At 42.9% G+C, this 22106-nt stretch overlaps 1 protein-coding gene across 2 annotated transcripts; it reads left to right on the forward strand.

The window, feature by feature from the left end:
* The first annotated feature begins 146 nt into the window (after nt 1–146).
* On the forward strand, nt 147–11514 carry LOC129840963 (centrosomal protein of 44 kDa-like). Of its 2 annotated transcripts, none has more exons than XM_055909032.1 (11): nt 147–299; nt 921–1019; nt 4918–5065; nt 9242–9388; nt 9591–9686; nt 9877–10029; nt 10107–10322; nt 10629–10692; nt 10834–10952; nt 11242–11279; nt 11388–11514. In XM_055909032.1, exons 2-11 carry the CDS (start codon nt 928–930, stop codon nt 11434–11436), a joined length of 1122 nt encoding a protein of 373 aa, XP_055765007.1. In that variant the 5' UTR covers nt 147–299; nt 921–927; the 3' UTR covers nt 11437–11514. The 2 variants fall into 2 exon arrangements, with proteins under 2 accessions (XP_055765007.1, XP_055765008.1); XM_055909033.1 differs by lacking the exon at nt 147–299 and adding an exon at nt 385–617.
* Nucleotides 11515–22106: the final 10592 nt, after the last annotated feature.

Consider the following 22106-nt stretch of genomic DNA (forward strand, 5'->3'; position numbering starts at 1 on the left):
TCTAACACATCAAAGGTAGCTAACCAGAATAATTATGTTTTCCTTTCAACTACAGTTAGTTCAGCTTGTTTCATAAGTCGTAGTCAGTTTACCATCGACATTAAAACCAGAAGTCTACAAACAAAACTTTTAGCACCATCTAGCTACGAATGTGCTTTTATGAATCATCCTTCTAGTTTTTCTGAGTCACTTATCATGGCAACCAATCGCGGCAATTATGTTATTTACCCGGGCAAAACAAACTAAATACATGTCCAGCTAGCTAGCTAATTTGGCTAGTACTTCTACTCAAATATAAGGTAATTTATTATATTTTGTGTTATGGTATGTTTCAGTAGCTGCAACAACGTGTCACCTCAACAAAATCTAACGTTAGCCTATAACATAGCAAGGGGTGGGTATAATTTGTGGAACGTTCCAACAGGAATCTGTTCCAAAAACTTCGTAAATGACAAGGTTGTCAACAAACAACGCATACAAAGTTGTATAGCGGCAGAATGAGATACCAGGTAGGGAGTGGGCTATTTAATTAAGTTTTTCACTCACCACGTTTATTCCGGAAAATGTCTGTCCTCACTCTGGTAGCCTATAGACAAATATCAAGAACAAGCTACGTGGTGAGTTGATGCCTATTCGTCAGCTAGTTGAATTGATCATGCTACTTTGTATGCGTTGTTTGTTGGCAACCTTGTCATTTACGAAGTTTTTGGAACAGATTCCTGTTGGAACGTTCCACAAATTATACCCACCCCATAGCAAGTAACTTAACTTGCTGGAAAGCTGTGTTAGTACCTAGCCAACACGCACATAGCTATATTGTTTATGTTAGTTAGCTAGTGGTGATTTACCCATTCGTTGTAAAAGAGTTCATGGAAGAATTGTTGTGGTAACGTTACCTGTCTGTCATTTGCATCTTCAAGGTCCACAATGATGTCAACCGGTGATTTGAAAGGATGTCTTCGGAAGCTGGATTCTCAACTACGGGCACTGAAGTACCCAAGAGAGGTCGACTATAATGGGTATGTTAGCTAGGTCATGGATAAAAATTGTGCCAGTGCTAAATAAACAATTGTGGCCACGTTCCCAAATGTTTTGAGGGAGGGTGCCAGTTTATACAATCTGTCGGCACCTGTGTTGTGGTTGTTCAGTTGATGGCCACATGATGGCTCCACTATTCAGTCTCTAGTTACAGTGCGGGAGATGTATGAACATTTGTGTCACTTTTACTTGCTTACATTGGAGAAATACATCCCACATATTTTCGCCCATTCTGATATATAGTGAACTCCAAACGTATTGGGGCAGTGACCATTTTTGTTGTTGTTTAGCTCTGCACTCCAGCACCTGATTTGACCATCAGGTGTTCCAAGACTGGTGGACAGTGGGTTGACACTTTGGATTTGAAATGATACAACGATTGAGTTTAAAGTGCAGACTGTCTGCTTTAATTTGAGGGTATGAACCGTTTAGAAATGACAACACTTTTTATACATAGTCCCTCCATTTTTGCTATCATTATTAGATAGATGTGAATAATGATGAGTGAGAAAGTTAGATGCACAAATATCATACACCCCCAAATGCTAATCTCCCCTGTTATTCTAATGGGAGAGGTTAGTATGTCTTGGGGTATGATATTTGTGAGTCTAACTTTCTCACTCATCATTATTTACGATTCATTCAGAACTATCTGTAATCATTGTAGCTTTTAGAAGCATATTATATTCTTACTTACAGTGAAAGTGACTCCAAAATGACCCAATACATTATTTTCCATTCATTTCTATTGGGCACAAAATAATCTGAAGCACAACCAAAACAAACCGCAAATGCATCCAACAAGTTTTGTGGAGTCACCACCTTGACGTAATCATTACGTGCTAGGAATATGGGATCAAATACTAAACTTTTGACTACTTTAATACACAAAGTTAATTTGTCTAAAATACTTTTTGTCCCCTAAAATGGGGGTCTATATGAAATTACCCTCAAATTAAAGCTGACAGTCTGCATTTTCACTTCATAGTCAAATCCTAAGTATTGGAGTACAGAGCCAAAACAACAACATGTGTCACTGTCCCAATACTTTTAGAGCTCACTGTATACAGTATACATGCAGTATACCAAACATTAAGAACACCTTCCTAATAATGAGTTGCCCTAAGAGCATCAATTCATCGGGTCATGACTCTACAAGGTGTCAAGCGTTTCACAGGGATGCTGGCCCATGTTGACTCCAATGCTTCCCACAGTTTTTTTTCAAGTTGGTCTGATGTCCTTTGGGTGGAGGACCTGTCTTGATACACACAGGAAACTGTTGAGTGTGAAAAACCCAGCAGTGTTGCAGTCCTTAACAAAAACTGGTGCGCCTGGCACCTACTAACATACCCCGTTAAAAGGAACTGAAATATGTTTGATTGGTGGCCTGATTGGTGGAGTGCTGCAGAGATGGTTGTCCTTCTGGAAGGTTCTCCCATCTCCACAGAGGAACTCTGGAGCTCTGTCAGAGTGACCATCGGGTTCTTGGTCACCTCCCTGACCAAGGCCCTTCTCCACAGATTGTTCAGTTTGGCTTGGCGGCCAGCTCTAGGAAGAGTCTTGGTGATTCCAAACTTTTTCCATTTAAGAATGATGGAGGCCATTGTGTTCTTGTGGACCTTAAATGCTGCAGACATTTTTTTGGTACCCTTCCCCAGATCTGTGCCTCGACACAATACTGTCCCGGAATTTTAAGGAAAATCTCTTCGACCTCATAACTTCGTTTTTGCTCTGACATGGACTGTCAACTTTGGGACCGTATATAGACAGGTGTGTGCCTTTCCAAATCTTGTCCAATCAATTGAATTTACCACAGGTGGACTCCAATCAAGTCGTAGAAACATCAAGGATGATCGATGGAAACAGGATGCACCTGAGCTCAATTTCAAGTCTCATAGCAAAGGGTCTGAATACTTACAGTATTTAAATAAGGTATTTCTGATATTTATTTTGAATAAATTTGCAAACATTTCTCCATTTTGCTTTGTCATAATGGGGTATTGTGTGTAGATTGCTGAGGAAAATGTTTTATTTAATCCATTTTAGAATAAGGCTGAAATGTAACAAAGTGGAAAAAGTCAAGGAGTCTGAATACTTTCCGAAGGCACTGTACATACTCACTCGCCGGGCAGTTTATTAGCTACACCCGTCTAGTACTGGGTCGGACCCCCCTTTGCCTCCAGAATACCCTGAATTCTTCGGGACATGGATTCTACAAGTCGGAAACGTTACACATTGATGTTCGTACATGCTGACGCGATGGTGTCATGCTGTTGCTGCAGATTGGACGGCGGCACACTACTGCAACCAGCCTGTACTGTTGACACCAGGCAGGGTCCATAGACTCTGCCATCAGTATGATGCAACATCCCATCTGGTTTGGGCTTAGTGGGACTATCATTTGTTTTTCAACAGGACAATAACCCAAAACACCTCCAGGCTGTTTTAAGGGCTATTTGACCGAGAGTGATGGAGTGCTGCATCAGATGACCTGGCCTCCACAATCACCAGACCTCAACCCAATTGAGATGGTTTGGGAAGAGTTGGACCGCAGAGTGAAGGAAAAGCAGCCAACAAGTGTTCAGCATATGTGGGAACTCCTTCAAGACTGTTGGAAAAGCATTCCAGGCGAAGCTGGTTGAGAGAATGCCAAGAGTGCAAAGCTGTACTCAAGGCAAAAGGTGGCTACTTTGAAGAATCTCAAATATAAGATATATTTTGATTTGTTTAACACTTTTTCGGTTACTACATGAGTCCACATGTGTTATGTCATAGTTTTGATGTCTTCACTATTATTCTACAAATATTCTAAATATGAACCATTCATGCAGTATCTAATAATATTTTGGGCAAACGAGACCTTGAAGGAGAGGCAGGTGTGCATATGGTAGCATTTCTCATGATTTAACATTTTGTTACACCATGAGCCTAATTTCCAAACATCCCATTGTTATGATGAGCATATCTGACCAGCTCGTTATCTAAGTTGTGGGGTCACTGATTTTCTATGGCCTTTGTCCATTACACTCAGTATTTGGCTTGAAAGTGCCAACACATTGCAAGTATGAATATTATCAACAGTCTGTATGATGTTCTTTCGTGCTATAGGCAAATCTGCTCTGTAGTGTAGGATAAAGTCACGAGACTGTATGTGTCCCATATGGGACCCTATTCCCCAGATAGTGCACTATTCTTGTGTGCTATAGGCTCTGTTAATTATTATTTTTTGCACTATATAGGGTGCTATTTGCGACAAAGACTAAATGATTTGGCTGGAAGACAGACTAAACATCTGTAGTCCTATAAACATACAGATTGGGGCTGTAGCCACGGGTACAGTTCATGGTCTGGGTTTGTTTTGAAGTTTCCAGGAGGGGGCAGAGGGGGTTGTACGGAGCCCTGCCCGACTATAACTCGGTTTGTAAACATGCTTTACATTAACCAGCCGTGGGTCCCCCTCTGACGAGGACCCCAGTCTGCACATCTGATGAGCCGGGAAGCAGGGATTCCTTTTGAAGTGAAGAGCATCAAAAACAATATGCTTGTGGGGAATTTTAAAAATGATGTGGCTCAAATACAATTTTCTGTGGATCTATTTTTTATCGAACTCGTTTGGCTTCCATTGATGTCAAAATGTGTGTTGGGCTGTGTTTAGACAGGCAGCTCAATGCTCATATTTTCTTCCACTTATTGTTCATTTGACCAATCAGACCTTTATCAGAGCTGATCTGATTGGTCAAAAAACATTTTTTGTTGAAAAATTGGTCTACCTGTCTAAACAGAGCATTATTGTCATATATTTTTAGGCCTAAATGATACAAATACATATGAAAACAGTAGTACACATTGTAAAACACAATCTATGCTTTATCTCTACAGCTTGGCCAAAGGGGATCCTTCTGCCTTTCTCCCCATAGTGAGTTATGCATTCATCTCCTATTCACCACACCTTGCTGAACACCTGGTGGGCTTCGGAGTGGAACTCACTGGGAAGAACGACCTACGTTTTATCGAATGCATCTACAAGGTAAATCCACACACTGATTCTATTGTGTTCTTTAAAAAAAAAAATCTTAAGGGTAATAGTGTACAGTACCTGTCAAAAGTTTGGACACCTACTCATTCAAGGGTGCTTCTTTATTTTGACTATTTTCCACATTGTCGAATAATAGTGAAGACATCAAAACTATGAAATAACACACATGGAATCATGTAGTAACCAAAAAAGTGTTAAACAAACCAAAATATATTTTAGATTCTTCTAAGTAGCCATCCTTAGCCTTGATGACAGCTTTGCACACTCTTGACGTTCTCTCAACCAGCTTCATGATGAATGCTTTTCCATCAGTCTTGAAGGAGTTCCCACATATGATGAGCACTTGTTGGCTGCTTTTCCTTCACTCTGCGGTCCAACTCTTCCCAAACCATCTCAATTGGGTTGAGGTCAGGTGATTGTGGAGGCCAGGTCATCTGATGCAGCACTCCATCACTCTCCTTGGTCAAATAGTGCTTACACAACCTGGAGGTATGTTTTGGGTCATTGTTCTGTTGAAAAACTAGTTATATTCCCACTAACCCCAAACCAGATGGGATGGCGTATCGCTGCAGAATTCTGTGGTAGCCATGCTGGTTAAGTGTGCCTTGAATTCTAAATAAATCACAGTGTCACCAGCAAAGCACCATCGCACCTCCTCCTCCATGCTTCATGGTGGGAACCACACATCCGGAGATTATCTGTTCACCTACTCTACGTCTCACAAACACACGGCGGTTGGAACCTAAAATCTCAAATTTGGACTTATCTGACCAAAGAACAGATTTCCACCGGTCTAATGTCCATTGCTTGTGTTTCTTGGCCCAAGCAAGTCTCTTCTTATTATTGGTGTCCTTTAGTAGTGTGTTTTTACACCCTTTTCTTCTCCCCAATTTCATGGTATCCAATTGTCACATCGCTGCAACTCCCGTACAGGAGAGGCGGTGGTCGAGAGCCGTGCGTCCTCCAAAACACAACCCAACCAAGCCGCACTGCTTCTTTGACACAATGCCCGCTTAACCTGGAAGCCAGCCGCTCTAATATGTCGGAGGAAACACTGTACACCTGGTGTCAGCGTGCACTGCGCCTGGCCCGCCACAGGAGTCGCTAGTGCGCGATGGGACAAGGACGTCCCTGCTGGCCAAACCCTCCCCTAACCCGCCACCCTATGGGTCTCCCGGTCGCAGCCGGCTGCGACAGAGCCTGGACTCAAACCCAGAATCTCTAGTGGCACAGCTAGCACTGCGATGCACTGCCTTAGACCACTGCGCCACTCGGGACGCCCATGGATGGTAAACTAATGTTCTTATCCTCTGCAGCAGAGGTAACTCTGGGTCTTCCTTTCCTGTGGCGGTCCTCATGAGAGCCAGTTTCATCATAGTGCTTGATGGTTTTTGCGACTGCACTTGAAGAAATGTTCAAAGTTCTTCAATTTTTCCAGTTTGACTGACCTTCATGTCTTAAAGTAATGATGGATTGTCATTTCTCTTTGCCTATTTGAGCTGTTATTGCCATAATATGGACTTGGCCTTTTATCAAATAGGGTTATCTTCTGTATACCAACCCTACCTTGTCACAACACTACTGATTGGCTCAAACGCATACCAAGAGTCTGCAAAGCTGTCATCAAGGCAAAGGGTAGCTACTTTGAAAAATGTCAAATATAAAATCTATATTGGTTACTACATGATTCCATTTGATGTCTTGACTTATTCTACAATGTAGAAAATAGTAAAAACGAAGAAAAACCCTTGAATGAGTAGGTGTGTCCAAACTTTTGACTGGTACTGTAGGTTAACATGTTTCTGTGACAGCCTTAGTATTTAAGTATCATCATCACCTAATAATCCCCAGGTTACAATTGGCTCATTCATCCCCCTCCTCTCCCCTGTAACTATTCCCCAGGTCGTTGCTGCAAATGAGAACGTGTTCTCAGTCAACTTACCTGGTAAAATAACGGTAAAATAATGGTAAAATAAATAAAATGCACAGTGGAGGGATTTTACTCCGTAGGTCTCCATTAGTATGGTAGGAAGAAGACGCAGAGCATAATACTAGAACACTGTGTTCTAATGACTAACATCTTTCGTGATGAAATCATGTTTTCGAATGTATCCCCCCCTGCAGCAATCCCACATCCAGACCTAGACCTACCCGTTTGAGAAACGCATTGGCATCACTCCCCAGTTGACTGTATTATCTCCCTGGCTCGTTCCTTCATGCCCTCCCTATGATTTAATGCTCTGTTCATTCACTGCATGCTGGGATCTTTCCTGGGTCCTACTTTCCCAGCGGGCTCCCCACCACCGCTCTCCCCATGTGGCCCCAGTGTCGTCTCCTTAACACAAAACATTTTCTCCCAATAGCAGGGACTCCCCTCTAGATCCCCTCTCTCATACATCACAGTTATCGTCGTAATGGTTCAAAATGGCAAAGGGTTTCCAGTTGTTTCCTCACAGGCAACGGACCCGCACACGGTGACTTCAGTTTATTCCTTGGGGTCTCCTGAGGCCAACGGCTGTCTACCCAGACGCTCTGCTGTGGTTTATCCCCTCCAAGCTTGAGCTGAACCGCAATATTTTCCCCTAATACACACACATGGAAGACATTGGTATTGCATCACTCACTACCAATAAAGTCATTTTGAAACAGTGCAGGATTTCCTCTGTAGAAGTAAAAGGTAGGCCACATGTGGGATTCCTTTTCATTCCTGTGGTGCTCAAATGACATGAATGGAGTCTTAAAGTAGTCTAGGAATTCCATTCATTCTTATCTATGGGAAAAGGTATAGGCCTCCACTGTCGGAATTTCTTTTTCCATGATATTGTGCTTGGTCAGGTCAAGGCCAAGCCATTTCCTTCATCGCACGTTCTAATATTACAGCTCCTCTCTCATCACAACCAACCGAGGACTTGGAAGGAATGACTTGTGTAAATGCATCAGGGGTTTTTCAGTCTTTTTGTTGAGGCTGTACTGTAGCCTCTGTTAACCCTGCTATCAGAACCAGAGGGTTTTCACTGCCCTGATCTGCAGCATCTGTATTTAACACACTCTCTGGTGGTGTTTCCTTCCAGCTGGCAACCGGTGGTCGGCAGCACAGCGTCCTTGAGCAATTATGTTTTATAAAGGCTCACATGAAATCCTGATTCCTGCGGTGAACACAGGAACTCTATGTTGGTCCAAGTTCTCATCTCGGATCAGAATCCCCTCTTCTGTTCTCTTAGCGCTGAGGCCCGCAGGCGAGCTATCTGTCTCTCACAGCATCGGTTCATTTTGGCCAGAGAGGAGAGGGAAACCGATAAGGAGAAGGAAGAGAGAGACCCTCTGAGCGATGGCTGGCGCCCAGTCACTGCTTCGCCTGCCTGGCACACACACACACACACACACACACACACACATATGGGAGACAGATTGGGCCGACACACCAGCAGCATTTCATACAGAAGACAGTGCAGAGAGGAGACAAGCCATTTGCTCTGCGTTATAGTCGGTGTAACAGGAAAGCACTCATTTAGCCCTCCTGTCATACATACTGCCATCTTTCCCTGAACTCATGTCAACTATAGTGAGTTTTACAATTATCAATAGAATGTTTGGGTTTGTCATATGTGTTCCAGCTCCTATTATTCCCGTTTCACGTGAATTAAGTGTATCGAGGCAAGGGATACACATACTTTTTTGGAAGGGAAAACGAACTCTATATACTTTTAAAATGATTAAAACCAAATGGAAACTGTGTAGAGAATATAATGGACCTACATTTATACCGTTTCTTGACTGTGTCCAGCTCACTAATAATCATTTAAATGAAACAGAGACAGTCGGGTAGCATCGAAAGTTTCAAAAGCATTGGATACAGGACAATTTCTTTGCACGTTTTGATGGCGAAGAAATGAACACATTTTCAGTGCGACCCTCTGGACCTTCTTGAAGACCCAATGTGGCCCCCGGCGCAAAATGAGTTAAACCCCTGTACCAGATACTTTGCAATGTCATTTTCAGTGATCTTCAATGACAATTCAATGAATATTGTTTTGATCTTTGCATTTTCTACTGTTTGAATGAAAAAACAACATGGTGTATTTTTGATTTGAAACAATTTTTCAGCAGGGAGAATTCAGCTGTGTGTGTGTGTGTGTGTCATACTGTCTATTGTTCACCCGCATCTAGGTACTGCGAGATCTCTTCCACTACAAACCCGTCCTGACCAAGCAGCAGTTCCTCCAGTTTGGCTATGCAGAAAGAAAGACCTGCATCCTCTGTGATGTCATCGCCTTGGCCCTGCAGAAACACAAAGAGCTCAGCAAAGGCAACAAGGTCAGTCTGTCTCCCTCAGCTTTGACGAGCCTAGAGCAAAGTGTATCATCGACGACATGATAATGATGACACGGTATTCACGGTTCAATTAACTATTGCACCCTCTTGATCAGACCATGTCTGTATTGTAATAGAGAATGTGTTCTCAATAGCCTACCTGGTCAAAGAAAAGGTCCATGTATTGCATCTGTGTGTGTTGCAGCCAAAGCCGAGACCTCGTTTTCAGGCCTCGAGTTCAGACTCCAGAAGTGAGGCTCTCCCATTTCAGGCTGAAACAATGAACCCCATGGCCACCACAGTAAGTCTTTGCCAAGGACATGACAGTGTAGACCAACAGACCTGTTCAGCTCTCTACCACTTTATCAAAGAGGCCTGAGCTATCCTAGTTAAATAAAACATTTAAAAATGATAAAATAGTCCATTGTAATGCTGCATTGAGTACATGGCCCGGCCTTAACATGACTAGGTGAGATGGTTCTTTCCCACAGTTGTCCCTAAGCAGGCCACTAGTGGAGAGACACATTGGTGGTGACTCCTGGGTCTCCTCTAGTAGAACCTCAGGTAATGAAGAGTCTGAGGAAGAGGAGGAGGGGCTGGGACTGGAGGAGGTCCAGAACCAAGCACCTACAGTCCCTCAAACAGTGAGTACCAGCATACTTCTCCACAATATAAACACACACACACACACACACAGACTGGATTGTGACCACCCTTCCAGGACCTGGTGGTGGAGGGGAGGCTGGCAGTGCTGGAGGCCCAGCTGTTGCAGGTCCAGACCAGGCTGGGGAGGCTCTCGGCCCTGGAGCAGAGGCTGGAGCTTCTAGAGAAGGCCTCGGCCGGGAGGATCACTATAGACAAGCACCAGTGGGAGAACCTGGAGAGCAGAGTGCTACTGCTGGAGACCAGACTGACCCTCTCCACAGCCACGGCCCAGGTTGGCTCTTTGTGTGTGTGTGTGTGTGTCCCTGTGTCCCTATCCACTGCAAAGGGATTCTTGGATACTGTGTGTCTGCATGTGTGTCAGCCATGGCCCAGGTAGGAAGGGATCTCTACACCACATCTGTCCGATCTGGAGGCACTTCTAAAGAACTCTCCGTACCTCTATCTAATGACAAGTAGAAGCAGATGCAGATGTTGAACTAATGATGTCAGTCCATTCCAGAATGTCTATTGTATCTCTGTTTGCTGATTTAAAGATGGAAAAATGTACAGCTTTCAAGGTTGTTTTTTTCCTCTCTAGGAGTCGTCACTTATCAATGGAGGTTGGAGTCATCACGTGGCGGATAATGCAACAGAAGTCACGGGTTGGAACGGATTTTGACAATAAAAGTATCTTAGTAGAGTATTGATGAGGCCATCGTATACAACAACTGAAATATAGTAATAGAAAGATCAAATTCCCAGTGTGATATAAATGTTAAACTGATGCTCACACACCCTTACAGAGTCAAGACCCAGTCCTCCAGAGAGCCTCTTACACAACTCTGGCTGTAAGCGTCCTCAGTCCTCCACCCCTTCCACTAGCTATCCCATCACCCCCTGTGTGACAACGGCACCCCCAGAGGTAATGGCAGATATTACATGTGTGTGTGTGTGTATATATATATATATATATATATATAATGGAAACATTAGATAATTTTGGCTGGATTCAATCTGTTGTATTGTGAAAGATCCACGTTATAGGTCGATTTGAAATTTTAAATGCAATGTTCGAGGAGACTTTGTTCACGGTAAACTCTGCATGTGCCGACTCAATTGGAAATTACCTTAGAATTTTTACGCGGATCTTCCACAATACGGATTAAATCAATCCCTTTGTTTTTCATTCATTCTTGACTCATTTTCTATAGGAGAATATGAAAGAGAGATTGGAAAGGATAACCAACATGTAAGTACTGTCGATCTATGTTGTATTCCCTCTAATGTTAACCAAGGCTAACACACCATCTATTGTATATAAAATAATACTACGTTTTGTTCTTCTCCTTTGTTTTAGGATGAAAGACACTTCCAACCTTTTAAGAAGTATAGATCCCTCAATGTAAATTCGGTCTTTAAAAAAAAAAATTGTAATTGATCTCTGGATTAGTATGTGAGTGATGAATAAAGGTATCATGGATAAATATTGACTTGTGTTCACAATCATTATATACAGTACCAGTCAAAAGTTTGGACACACCTACTCATTCAAGGCTTTTTCTTAGTTTTTACTATTTTCTACATTACAGAATAATAGTGAAGACATCAAAACTATGAAATAATACATGTAGTACATGGAAACATGTAGTAACCAAAAAAGTGTTCAACAATCAAAATATTTTAGATTCTTCAAAGTAGCCACCCTTTGCCTTGATGACAGCTTTGCACACTCTTGGCATTCTCTCAACCAGCTTCATGAGGTAGTCACCTGGAATGCATTTCAATTAACAGGTGTGCCTTGTTAAAAGTTCTTGTGGAATTTCTTTCCTTATTACTGCGTTTGAGCCAATCAGTTGTGTTGTGACAAGGTAGGGGTGGTATACAGAATATAGCCCTATTTGGTAAAAGACCAAGTAGATATTATGGCAATAACACCTCAAATAAGCGAAGAGAAATGACAGTCCATCATTACTTTAAGACATGAAGGTCAGTCAATCCGGAAAAGTGCAGTCGCAAAAACCAACAAGCGCTATGATGAAACTGGCTCTCATGAGGACCGCCACAGGAATGGAAGACCCAGAGTTACCTCTGCTGCAGAGGAGAAGTTCATTAGAGTTACCAGTCTCAGAAATTTCAGCCCAAATAAATGCTTCAGAGTTCAAGTAACATACACATCTCAACATCAACTGTTCAGAGGAGACTGCGTGAATCAGGCCTTCATGGTCGAATTGCTGCAAAGAAACCACTACTAAAGCACACCAGTAAGAAGACGAGACTTGCTTGGGCCAAGAAACATGACCAATGGACATTAAACCGGTGGAAATCTGTCCTTTGGTCTGATGAGTCAAAATGTGAGATTTCTGGTTCCAACCGCCATGTCTTTGTGAGATGCAGAGTTGGTGAACGGATGATCTCCGAAAGTGTGGTTCCCACCGTGAAGCATGGAGGAGGTGTGATGGTGTGGCAGGTAGCCTAGTGGTTAGACTGGTACTGTAATTCTGTATTTTATTTGCACAAACAATTTTATGTAAAATGCCCCGTCTTGTGTAACCTTATTTTCAATCAGGGTGGCGTGTCGGAATAACCGTCATCTGAGGGCTCTATTCAATCCGTATAGCGGAAGTTCAGCATCTGAAATTATAAGCAATGTTCCTGTGTAAGCGGACACTATATTCACGGTAAATGCTGGATGTCAGCTTAATTGGAAAGAAATGTAAAAGGTGATGTCACGCAATCTGTAGTTCTTCAGCGACGCAAATTGAATAAAGCCTCACGGTGTGTTGACGTCTACTCTGCAGTTGTGTCTAAACTGACATCCACTTGCTTGTATTTCCCTGGCCACTGAACTATGGACCTGACCAGTAGAGGTCACTAATAGACCTGTCTGAGCCATCTTCTTTGGCTATACTGGACTATACTCCAGCTCCCGTTCAATCATCCTTCCTCCTCATAGTAGAGCTCTCCTAGGCCCTGTACGAACTGCAATGTATGAAGATCAATTGCGTTTTGAAAAGAAGGCTAGGAGAAAGGACACAAGGAATTAATAATTTGAGAAAGTCTAATTCTGCTCAAAGTTTTCCTCATTCAGTCCGAGATTCAATTCAAGGCATGTTATAAAGAAGTGATTTCTCAAACCTCATTGAGATCCCCAGACCTTTCATGTACTTGATATATTCCAGAGCTAGCACACCTTTAATTTGCCAACTATACTGAACAAAAATATAAATGCAACATGCAACAATTTCAGTGATTTTTACAGAGTTTTACAGTTCATACAAGGAAATCAGTCAATTGAAATAAATTCATTAGGCCCTAATCTATGGATTTCAAATGGGTGGGCAGGGGCGCGGCCTGGGAGGGAATAGGTCCACCCACTGGGGAGCCAGGCCCAGCCAATCAGAATGAGTTTTTCCTCACAAAGGGGCTTTATTACAGACAGAAATACCCCTCAGTTTCATCAGCTGTCAGGGTGGCTGGTCTCAGACGATCCCGCAGGTGAAGAAGCCGGATGTGAAGGTCCTGGGCTGGCGTGGTTACACGTGGTCTGTGGTTGTGAGGCTGGTTGGGCATACTACCAAATTCTCAAAAACTATGTTGGAGGTGGCTTATGGTAGAGAAATTAACATTTAATTATCTGGCAACAGCTCTTTTGGGCATTCCTGCAGTCAGCATGTCAATTGCACGATCCCTCAACTTGAGAACTGCACATTTTAGAGTGGCCTTTTCTTGTCCCCGGCACAAGGTGCACCTGTTTAATGATCATGCTATTTAATCAGCTTCTTGATATGCTTATTTCCATATGCAGTGTTGTACCGTGAATGTGGTCTTTGCTGACAAAGTGCTCTTTAATTGAATCGTGGCCTAAAATATAGAAATGTATAATAATAAAAAAAACAATGACCAAGGAGAGTTGTGTATCCAAAGAAATGGACAACCCAGTGTGCTGGAGCATCGTACTTGCAACACCAGAGATTTGGCTTTGATTCCTATAAGCGCCACATAAGCTGTGGTGTAATCGAGGATTGGCCACAGTACAAACACTCAAGAGGCAGGTTAAAGGCAGAAAATATAGACTTTTAATGACAAACTTAGCTGGGGACTGGGATCAAAAGCCAGGACCTCCCTGTGGCTGAACAATCACCAAATCGGTCGCCGAAGGGATGGTCACCTTCTGAGGCTTAGAACCATGGTTCCGAGGGGCCCACAACATGATCAAACTAATTCAAAAGGCCTAGCTCTGTCAGAGCATAACTTACTCAATCAAACTGAACCGAAAACCTTCATTCAAACAAAGGTCCATGGAGCTTGGACAGTCTTCAGCAGCTCCTGCTGCTCTAACTGGAAACCCCCAATCAGTGGTGTAAAGTATTTAAGTAAAAATAGTTTTTTGGGGTATCTGTACATTACATTACTATTTATATTTTTGACAACTTTTACTTTTAGTTCACTACATCTCTAAAGAAAATAATGTACATTTTACTCTATACATTTTCTCTGACACCCAAAAGTACTAGTTACATTTTTAATGCTTAGCAGGACAGGAAGATGGTCCAATTCGCGCACTTATCAAGAGAACATCTGACAGACTACATAAACACAAATGCTTCGTTTGTAAGTTATGTCTGAGTGTTGGAGTGTGCCCCTGGCCCTGGCTATAAGTAAAAACATTAAATACATGTAATGGTGCCTTCTGGTTTGCTTAATATAAGTAATTTGAAATTATTTTTACCTTTACTTTTGATTCTTAAGTATATTTAAAACCAAAAACTTTTACTCAAGTAGTATTTTACTGGATGACCTTTACTCAAGTCATGTTCTATTAAGGTATCTTTACAGTTGGGTACTTATTCCACCGCTGCCCCCAATGCATCTTCTTCGATGAAGACATCCAATAAATGTTGCATTACCGAATGTATTAACGGAGTCAAAAAACAAATGTGTTCGATGTGTTCAAATGCCTCTTGATTTTCATGCTTGTATATTTCACATACAAATATTTATATTTCACCAATTAAGCACATACAAAAATGCAGTGCTTTTGCCGATTCTTTATTTCCCTGCCCACAGTGTGATGTATAGATTTGACCACTAGAGTTCACTAACAGACAGCTATACAGTATATTCCAGCTGACATTATTAATCCATGCTTCATTGTTGCCCTCTAGTGGTCATTCTATGTATACGAAAACAATACATCTGTCTTATCCTTCACTGCTACTTTGAATATTTGCAAAGTGCTCTGTGAGATGGAATGTTTCCAGAGCAAATTACCACTCTAAATCTGAATGGTCATTCCTAGAGGGTCCATTCATTGACCCCTTGTTCTAGAGACAGCAAGTTAGAACAGAGCTAGCCTAACCTCTCAGACCTTTCTCCCTCCGCCTCTCCTTCCCTCTTACCTGTTGTTTAGCTCAGCTCCCAGGCCTCTAGCTGGCTGAAGCTGTTGGAGAGGGGAAACATCCAGGTCATGTGGGGACCTGTCTGGAAGGATGTACACACTAGTATTCTGGAACAGAGCCTGCTATTGCAAATCCAAGGCACTGTTCCTGAACATTGTTATTGACTTTCAGTGTGAGTCAGGAGTAAGTCTGTGACGCAGCTCAGCAAAAACATGGGTTGATCAGAGGCCCTGACAGTGGAGGTGGTGTGTGTGTCTGTCTCTAGTTGTTTGTGAATGTGTGCATGTTTCCCTCTGCTTGTTTGTGTGTGTGTGTAGAGCAGCTTACTGTGATGCTGGGAGCTCAGCAGGGGGTGCCAGCTGGCAGAGCGAGACCACACAGTCTCTGTAGTAAAGTCCGTTCATAGACCTACAGGGTGAGAACCAAAAGTGGCAGATCCACACATTCCTCCTTTTAGACTCAACAAACAGCATGTAACTCCTTTAAAAACACCCCCACGACCCCCCCCCCCCAAATCCAACAGGAGACCCTGGACCACCCCCAACCCTCCCCCATACTGAAACACCCGGTCTGGGTTACTACAGGACTGCTGTGGCCCGACTGAGACCTGCCCTACCCAGATGTAGCTAAGCCGGGGGAGAAGTCCTTAATCACTTCTTCTCCACTGCTATGTTTCCTCAAGATTGTTCCCTGAACCCTGCTTGTTTTTACTGGCTGCGTGTGAGGGTTTTCATTTTATGTTCTGTACCGTGCATCCTGTGTTTTCTGTGTGAGTTGACTGTTGTTGGGATTACGTGGTTGTGTCTTGCTGTATGTAGTCTATCAAGAGAAATTCCTCTCCCAAGAAAAAGAATGGTCTATGAATTGAATACAACACACGACTAAAGAGTACAATGAAGCACTGTTGTGATCTCCTGCCTGAACAAACACATCTCTCGCATTGTGTGGAGTTGAAGAGAGCCGCTCCATTTCAGCTTAAAGTAATTACCCGGAGCTGTAGGGCTTTTGGAAGGGGAGGAAGTGTGTTCACTAGAAACATACACCACCCTTCCCTAATGTTGATATTTATTGAATAAAGGGAATCGCTCCAAGGCTAATGCATGTTGAACGAAGCCCATTGATTCCATCAACCTTTTTCATTGCAATTGTCTTCTCAGTCATCAGTTTAGTTCAATATGAATTGCAGTAAAACGGTCAATCCTCCAAGGCATTAGATTGGATTTTTAGAAGGAAAAAAATGTGCTGTCATAATTTGAATGTTTTCTTGTTTTATGGACTAGACTGTGAACCGATATGCTTCTTCAACCCTAAAGGAATGTGTCTTTTACAGTAGAAAGGCCTACTACTGTCCAACAAGGAATAAACAAACTATGCCATCTGTTCACTCCAGTGTATTTCTGATAAAAGGCTCTAATATTACGTCTGTGTTGTCTTATTGCTACAACGTACCTACTATACTGTAAGTCAAGCACCATCTGCTCAAGTGGCTGTTTCAATAGCAAATCCCTCCAGATATACAAAAATATAAACACAACATGCAACAATTTCAAAGATTTTACTGAGTTGCAGTTCATATAAGGAAATCAGTCAATTGAAATAAATTCATTAGGCCCTAATCTATGGGTTTCACATGACTGAGAATACAGATATGCATCTGCATTACCTTTAAAAAAAAGGTAGGGGCGTGGATCAGAAAACCGGTCAGTATCTGGTGTGACCACCATTTGCCTCATGCAGTGCGACACATCTCCTTCGCATAGAGTTGATCAGGCTGTTGATTGTTGCCTGTGGAATGTTGGTGCGATGCAATGGCTTTGCGAAATCGCTGATTATTGGCGGGAACTGGAACACGCTGTCGTACACGTCGATCCAGAGCATCCCAAACATGCTCAATGGGTGACATGTCTGGTGAGTCGGCAGGCCATGGAAGAACTGGGACATTTTCAGCTTCCAGGAATTGTGTACAGATCCTTGAGATGTGGGGCGGTGCATTATCAGGCTGAAACATGAGGTGATGGCGGTGGATGAATGGCATGAAAATGGGCCTCAGGATCTCGTCACAGTATCTCTGTGCATTCAAATTGCCATCGATAAAATTTGAATGTGTTCGTTGTCCATAGCTTCTTCAGTTGTGCAAACCCACAGTTTCATCAGCTCTGGCAACAGCTCTGGTGGACATTCCTGCAGCAATGCCTATTGCCCTCAAAAAGCTTGAGACATCTGTGGCATTGTGTTGTGTGACAAAACTGCACATTTTAGAATGGCTTTTATTGTCCCCAGCACAAGGTGCACCTGTGTAATGATCATGTTGTTTAATCAGTTTCTTGATATGCCACACCTGTCAGGTGGATGGATTATCTTGGCAAAGGAGAAAATGCTCACTAACAGGGATGTAAACAAATTTGAGGGAAATTAGCTTTGTGTACGTATTAAACATTTCTTGGATCTTTTATTTCAGCTCATAAAACACTTTACATGATGCGTTTATATTTTTGTTCAGTATCTATGCCATTCAGCATATCCAAACCAACTTACAGTCATACATTTTATATATGGATGGTCCCAGGAATCAAACCCACAATCTTGGCTTTGTTAGCACCATGCTCTACCAATTGAGCTACAGCTTTAACTGAAAGTCAGAAACCATCAGAGTTCCAATTTACTCTACTCTAAAACAAATACGCTAGCCACCGCTATGATTCATGATGTAATCACAATGTGTCTCAAGACTAAGAGCCCCAGAGGCTGATATTAAGACAGAGCGAGAGAGAGGTAAATAGGTTCATAATGAATGTGTCATTATCTTTTGTTGATTAGCCTTGGCTGGAACACATGGCTCTGTCTGTCGCTCCCCACATCTACCTTCATCTGCACCTCCACTCCAGCCTTCATCAGTCACAGCAGTACTGAGAAAACAGACAGAACGAGAGAAAGAGAGAGGGAAGAAGGAGGGATAATCTAAGAGGGAGCTGGCACTCGGCACATTCCTTCAGGGTCCTGAGTGTGTGAGGGTGCTATATGCCTCTATGTGCACCCCGCCACTCCTCCCTCCTCTCACACCAGTCCATATTCAAGTTCACCCCCCCCCCCCCCCTAATTAGATGGCTCTCAAGCGTGCCCATGAACTCTTTACCTTTCTGATTGGTTAGCCCCATAGCAGACAGACATGGCAGGCACTGCCGGTGCTTGGGCCATGCTAGGCTATTTGGAGTAATCAGTCATTGTAATGACTCCTGCAGGTATAGATGACTGAAATGTATGGGCCCAAACCGGGCAGTGAAGACTGAAATGTATGGGCCCAAACCGGGCAGTGAAGACTGAAACGTATGGGCCCAAACCGGGCAGTGAAGACTGAAATGTATGGGCCCAAACCGGGCAGTGAAGACTGAAATGTATGGGCCCAAACCGGGCAGTGAAGACTGAAATGTATGGGCCCAAACCGGGCAGTGAAGACTGAAACGTATGGGCCCAAACCGGGCAGTGAAGACTGAAATGTATGGGCCCAAACCGGGCAGTGAAGACTGAAATGTATGGGCCCAAACCGGGCAGTGAAGACTGAAATGTATGGGCCCAAACCGGGCAGTGAAGACTGAAACGTATGGGCCCAAACCGGGCAGTGAAGACTGAAATGTAGGGGCCCAAACCGGGCAGTGAAGACTGAAATGTATGGGCCCAAACCGGACAGTGAAGACTGAAATGTATGGGCCCAAACTGGGCAGTGAAGACTGAAATGTATGGGCCCAAACCGGGCAGGGAAGTGCCTTTAGACACACGCCTGCGATCAAATGTGACACTTAGCTTATAGCGGATTCTCCCCATGACTCCCCCCCCATGACTGTCCACAGTAAGTGGTAGTTAGTGTTTGTCAGCTCTTTCCTGGGCTCATGAGGAAAGTGACTTTGATGTTTTGTTATCTGCCTATACGCAGACTGCGCTGCAGGTAGGGCCCTGCAGACGCTAGGGGGACTATTTTGGGGGGGACCTCAGTTCTCAACTTACTGTTGAAAAATAGCATAGAAGAATACACCACGTGCAATTTCAAAATTTGGTAGCTACTGCATTAGCAGTTTTTCTTGTGCTATGTCAGGAAGTCGATTAGATTGCTAGGTAAGTTAGTCTAGCCAGCTATCTAAACCTTCATGGCTGAACCAGATCCCGCTTAGGGACCCTGTGTAAAAACATCCAGTCATTGTTGATTTGATTCACATTAAGATTCCGTTATTATCTTACCTAACATTTGTCTCGGTTCCAAGCCGATCATCCTGCGGACAATTTACCTACTTCACGCCGAGGATTGTTTTTCTAACACTCCAATTTAACTCCACTATTTCTCCTCATTGTTTTGTTCCGAAAATAATTTCCTCCGCTAGATCTAATGATTGATTGCAAATGTACTCTTATTTCTCACTCTCTCGGCCAATAGAAGCCAAGTTGTTATAGTTGGACCCGGGCCAAAAGCCCTTTGGATTGCCAATCAAAACAGTTTCCACAGGGCTATGGGAAGTCCTACAATAACATCTTATCATTGTGAGCGAGCACACTAGGCGAGCTTTGGAGGTCACTCGGACATGGAGTTGAAAAATAAACACTGCGACTCTATTCACACTGTGAATGTGCTGCTGAGGTCACTGCCCGAGCAGACGCTACAAACGACAGTGGACTGTTGGCAGGACCTGCATCAGAGTCTGGGTAAAGAAGGCTATAGAAAGAAAAGAGGCACATTGGCCCACTACACACCACAAATTAGTGGTGAAAACATACAGTTGAAGTCGGAAGTTTACATAAAACTTAGCCAAATACATTTAAACTTAGTTTTTCACAATTCCTGACATTTAATCATAGTAAAAATTCCCTGTCTTAGGTCAGTTAGGATCACCACTTTATTTTAAGAATGTGAAATGTCAGAATAATAGTAGAGAGAATGATTCATTTCAGCTTTTATTTCTTTCATCACATTCCCAGTGGGTCAGAAGTTTACATATACTCAATTAGTATTTGGTAGCATTGCCTTTAAATTGTTTATCTTGGGTCAAACGTTTCGGGTAGCTTTCCACAAGCTTCCCACAATAAGTTGGGTGAATTTTGACCCATTCCTCCTGACAGAGCTGGTGTAACTGAGTCAGGTTTGTAGGCCTCTCACACGCTTTTTCAGTTCTGCCCACACATTTTCTATGGGATTGAGGTCAGGGCTTTGTGATGGCCACTTCTGGACTTTGTTGTCCTTAAGCCATTTTGCCATAACTTTGGGAGTACGCTTGGGGTCATTGTCCATTTGGAAGACCCATTTGCGACCAAACTTCAACTTCCTAACTGATGTCTTGAGATGTTGCTTCAATATATCCACATAATTTTCCATCCTCATGATGCCATCTATTTTGTGAAGTGCACCAGTCCCTCCTGCAGCAAAGCACACCCACAACATGTGCTTCACAGTTGGGATGGTGTTCTTCGGCTTGCAAGCCTCCCCCTTTTTCCTCCAAACATAACGATGGTCATTATGGCCAAATAGTTATATTTTTGTTTCATCAGACCAGAGGACATTTCTCCAAAAAGTATGATCTTTGTCCCCATGTGCAGTTGCAAACCGTAGTCTGGCTTTTTTATGGCGGTTTTGGAGCAGTGGCTTCTTCCTTGCTGTCGATATAGGGCTCGTTTTACTGTGGATATAGATACTTTGTACCTGTTTCCTTCAGCATCTTCACAAGGTCCTTTGCTGTTGTTCTGGGATTGATTTGCACTTTTTGCACCAAAGTGCGTTCATCTCTAGGAGACAGAACGTGTCTCCTTCCTGAGCGGTAGGACGGCTGCGTGGACCCATGGTGTTTATACTTGCATACTATTGTTTGTACAGATGAACGCGGTACCTTCAGGTGTTTGGAAATTGCTCCCAAGGATGAACCACACTTTTTTTCTGAGGTCTTGCTGATTTCTTTTGATTTTCCCATGATGTCAAGCAAAGAGACACTGAGTTTGAAGGTAAGCCTTGAAATACATCCACAGGTACACCTCCAATTGACTCAAATTATGTAAATGAATTGGCTTATCAGAAGCTTCTAAAGCCATGACATCATTTTCTGGAATTTTCCAAGCTGTTTAAAGGCACAGTCAACTTAGTGTTTGTAAACCTCTGACCCACTGGAATTGTGATACAGTGAAATAATCTGTCTGTAAACAATTCTTGGAAAAATTACTTGTGGCATGCACAAAGTAGATGTCCTAACCGACTTGCTAAACCTATAGCTTGTTAACAAGTCATTTTTGGAGTGGTTGAAACATTTGTTTTAATGACTCCAACCTAAGTGTATGTAAACTTCCGACTTCAACCGTATTTGTCCAGGAAAAACAAATCAAATATAGCTGTTCTATCATGACCGTGTGAAACAGAAACAGCATCTGCTGCAAAGGCCAGCCGGATTGTCAGACCTTGTGGCAACAGGCCAGTCATCATGGTTTAAAAACATGGCTGGGATAAAGGCTGTTTAGAGAATAAATAACACAAGACTATCTCGCCGAGCAAAGGGTTTGCAGAGTTTTTATAGAATGCTGAACCAATGTAAGCCCTTCTGCCTCTGTTTACATTAAAGCTATCTCAACCCCGAGCAACACTGGGAGTTGGCAGGGAGTTGTACTCTCTCTTTCGTTTCCACCATAGTTTGTAAAGAACATATTAACTAACC

This window comes from Salvelinus fontinalis, chromosome 42, assembly GCF_029448725.1.
Source record: "Salvelinus fontinalis isolate EN_2023a chromosome 42, ASM2944872v1, whole genome shotgun sequence".
Taxonomy (NCBI): Eukaryota; Metazoa; Chordata; class Actinopteri; order Salmoniformes; family Salmonidae; genus Salvelinus; species Salvelinus fontinalis.

Coding starts and splice junctions, on each gene's coding strand:
- LOC129840963 (XM_055909032.1), top strand. CDS start 928: ATGATGTCAACCGGTGATTTGAAAGGATGTCTTCGGAAGCTGGATTCT. Junction 5,066..9,241: donor TTATCGAATGCATCTACAAG/GTAAATCCACAC, acceptor ACCCGCATCTAG/GTACTGCGAGATCTCTTCCA. Junction 9,389..9,590: donor AGCTCAGCAAAGGCAACAAG/GTCAGTCTGTCT, acceptor TGTGTGTTGCAG/CCAAAGCCGAGACCTCGTTT.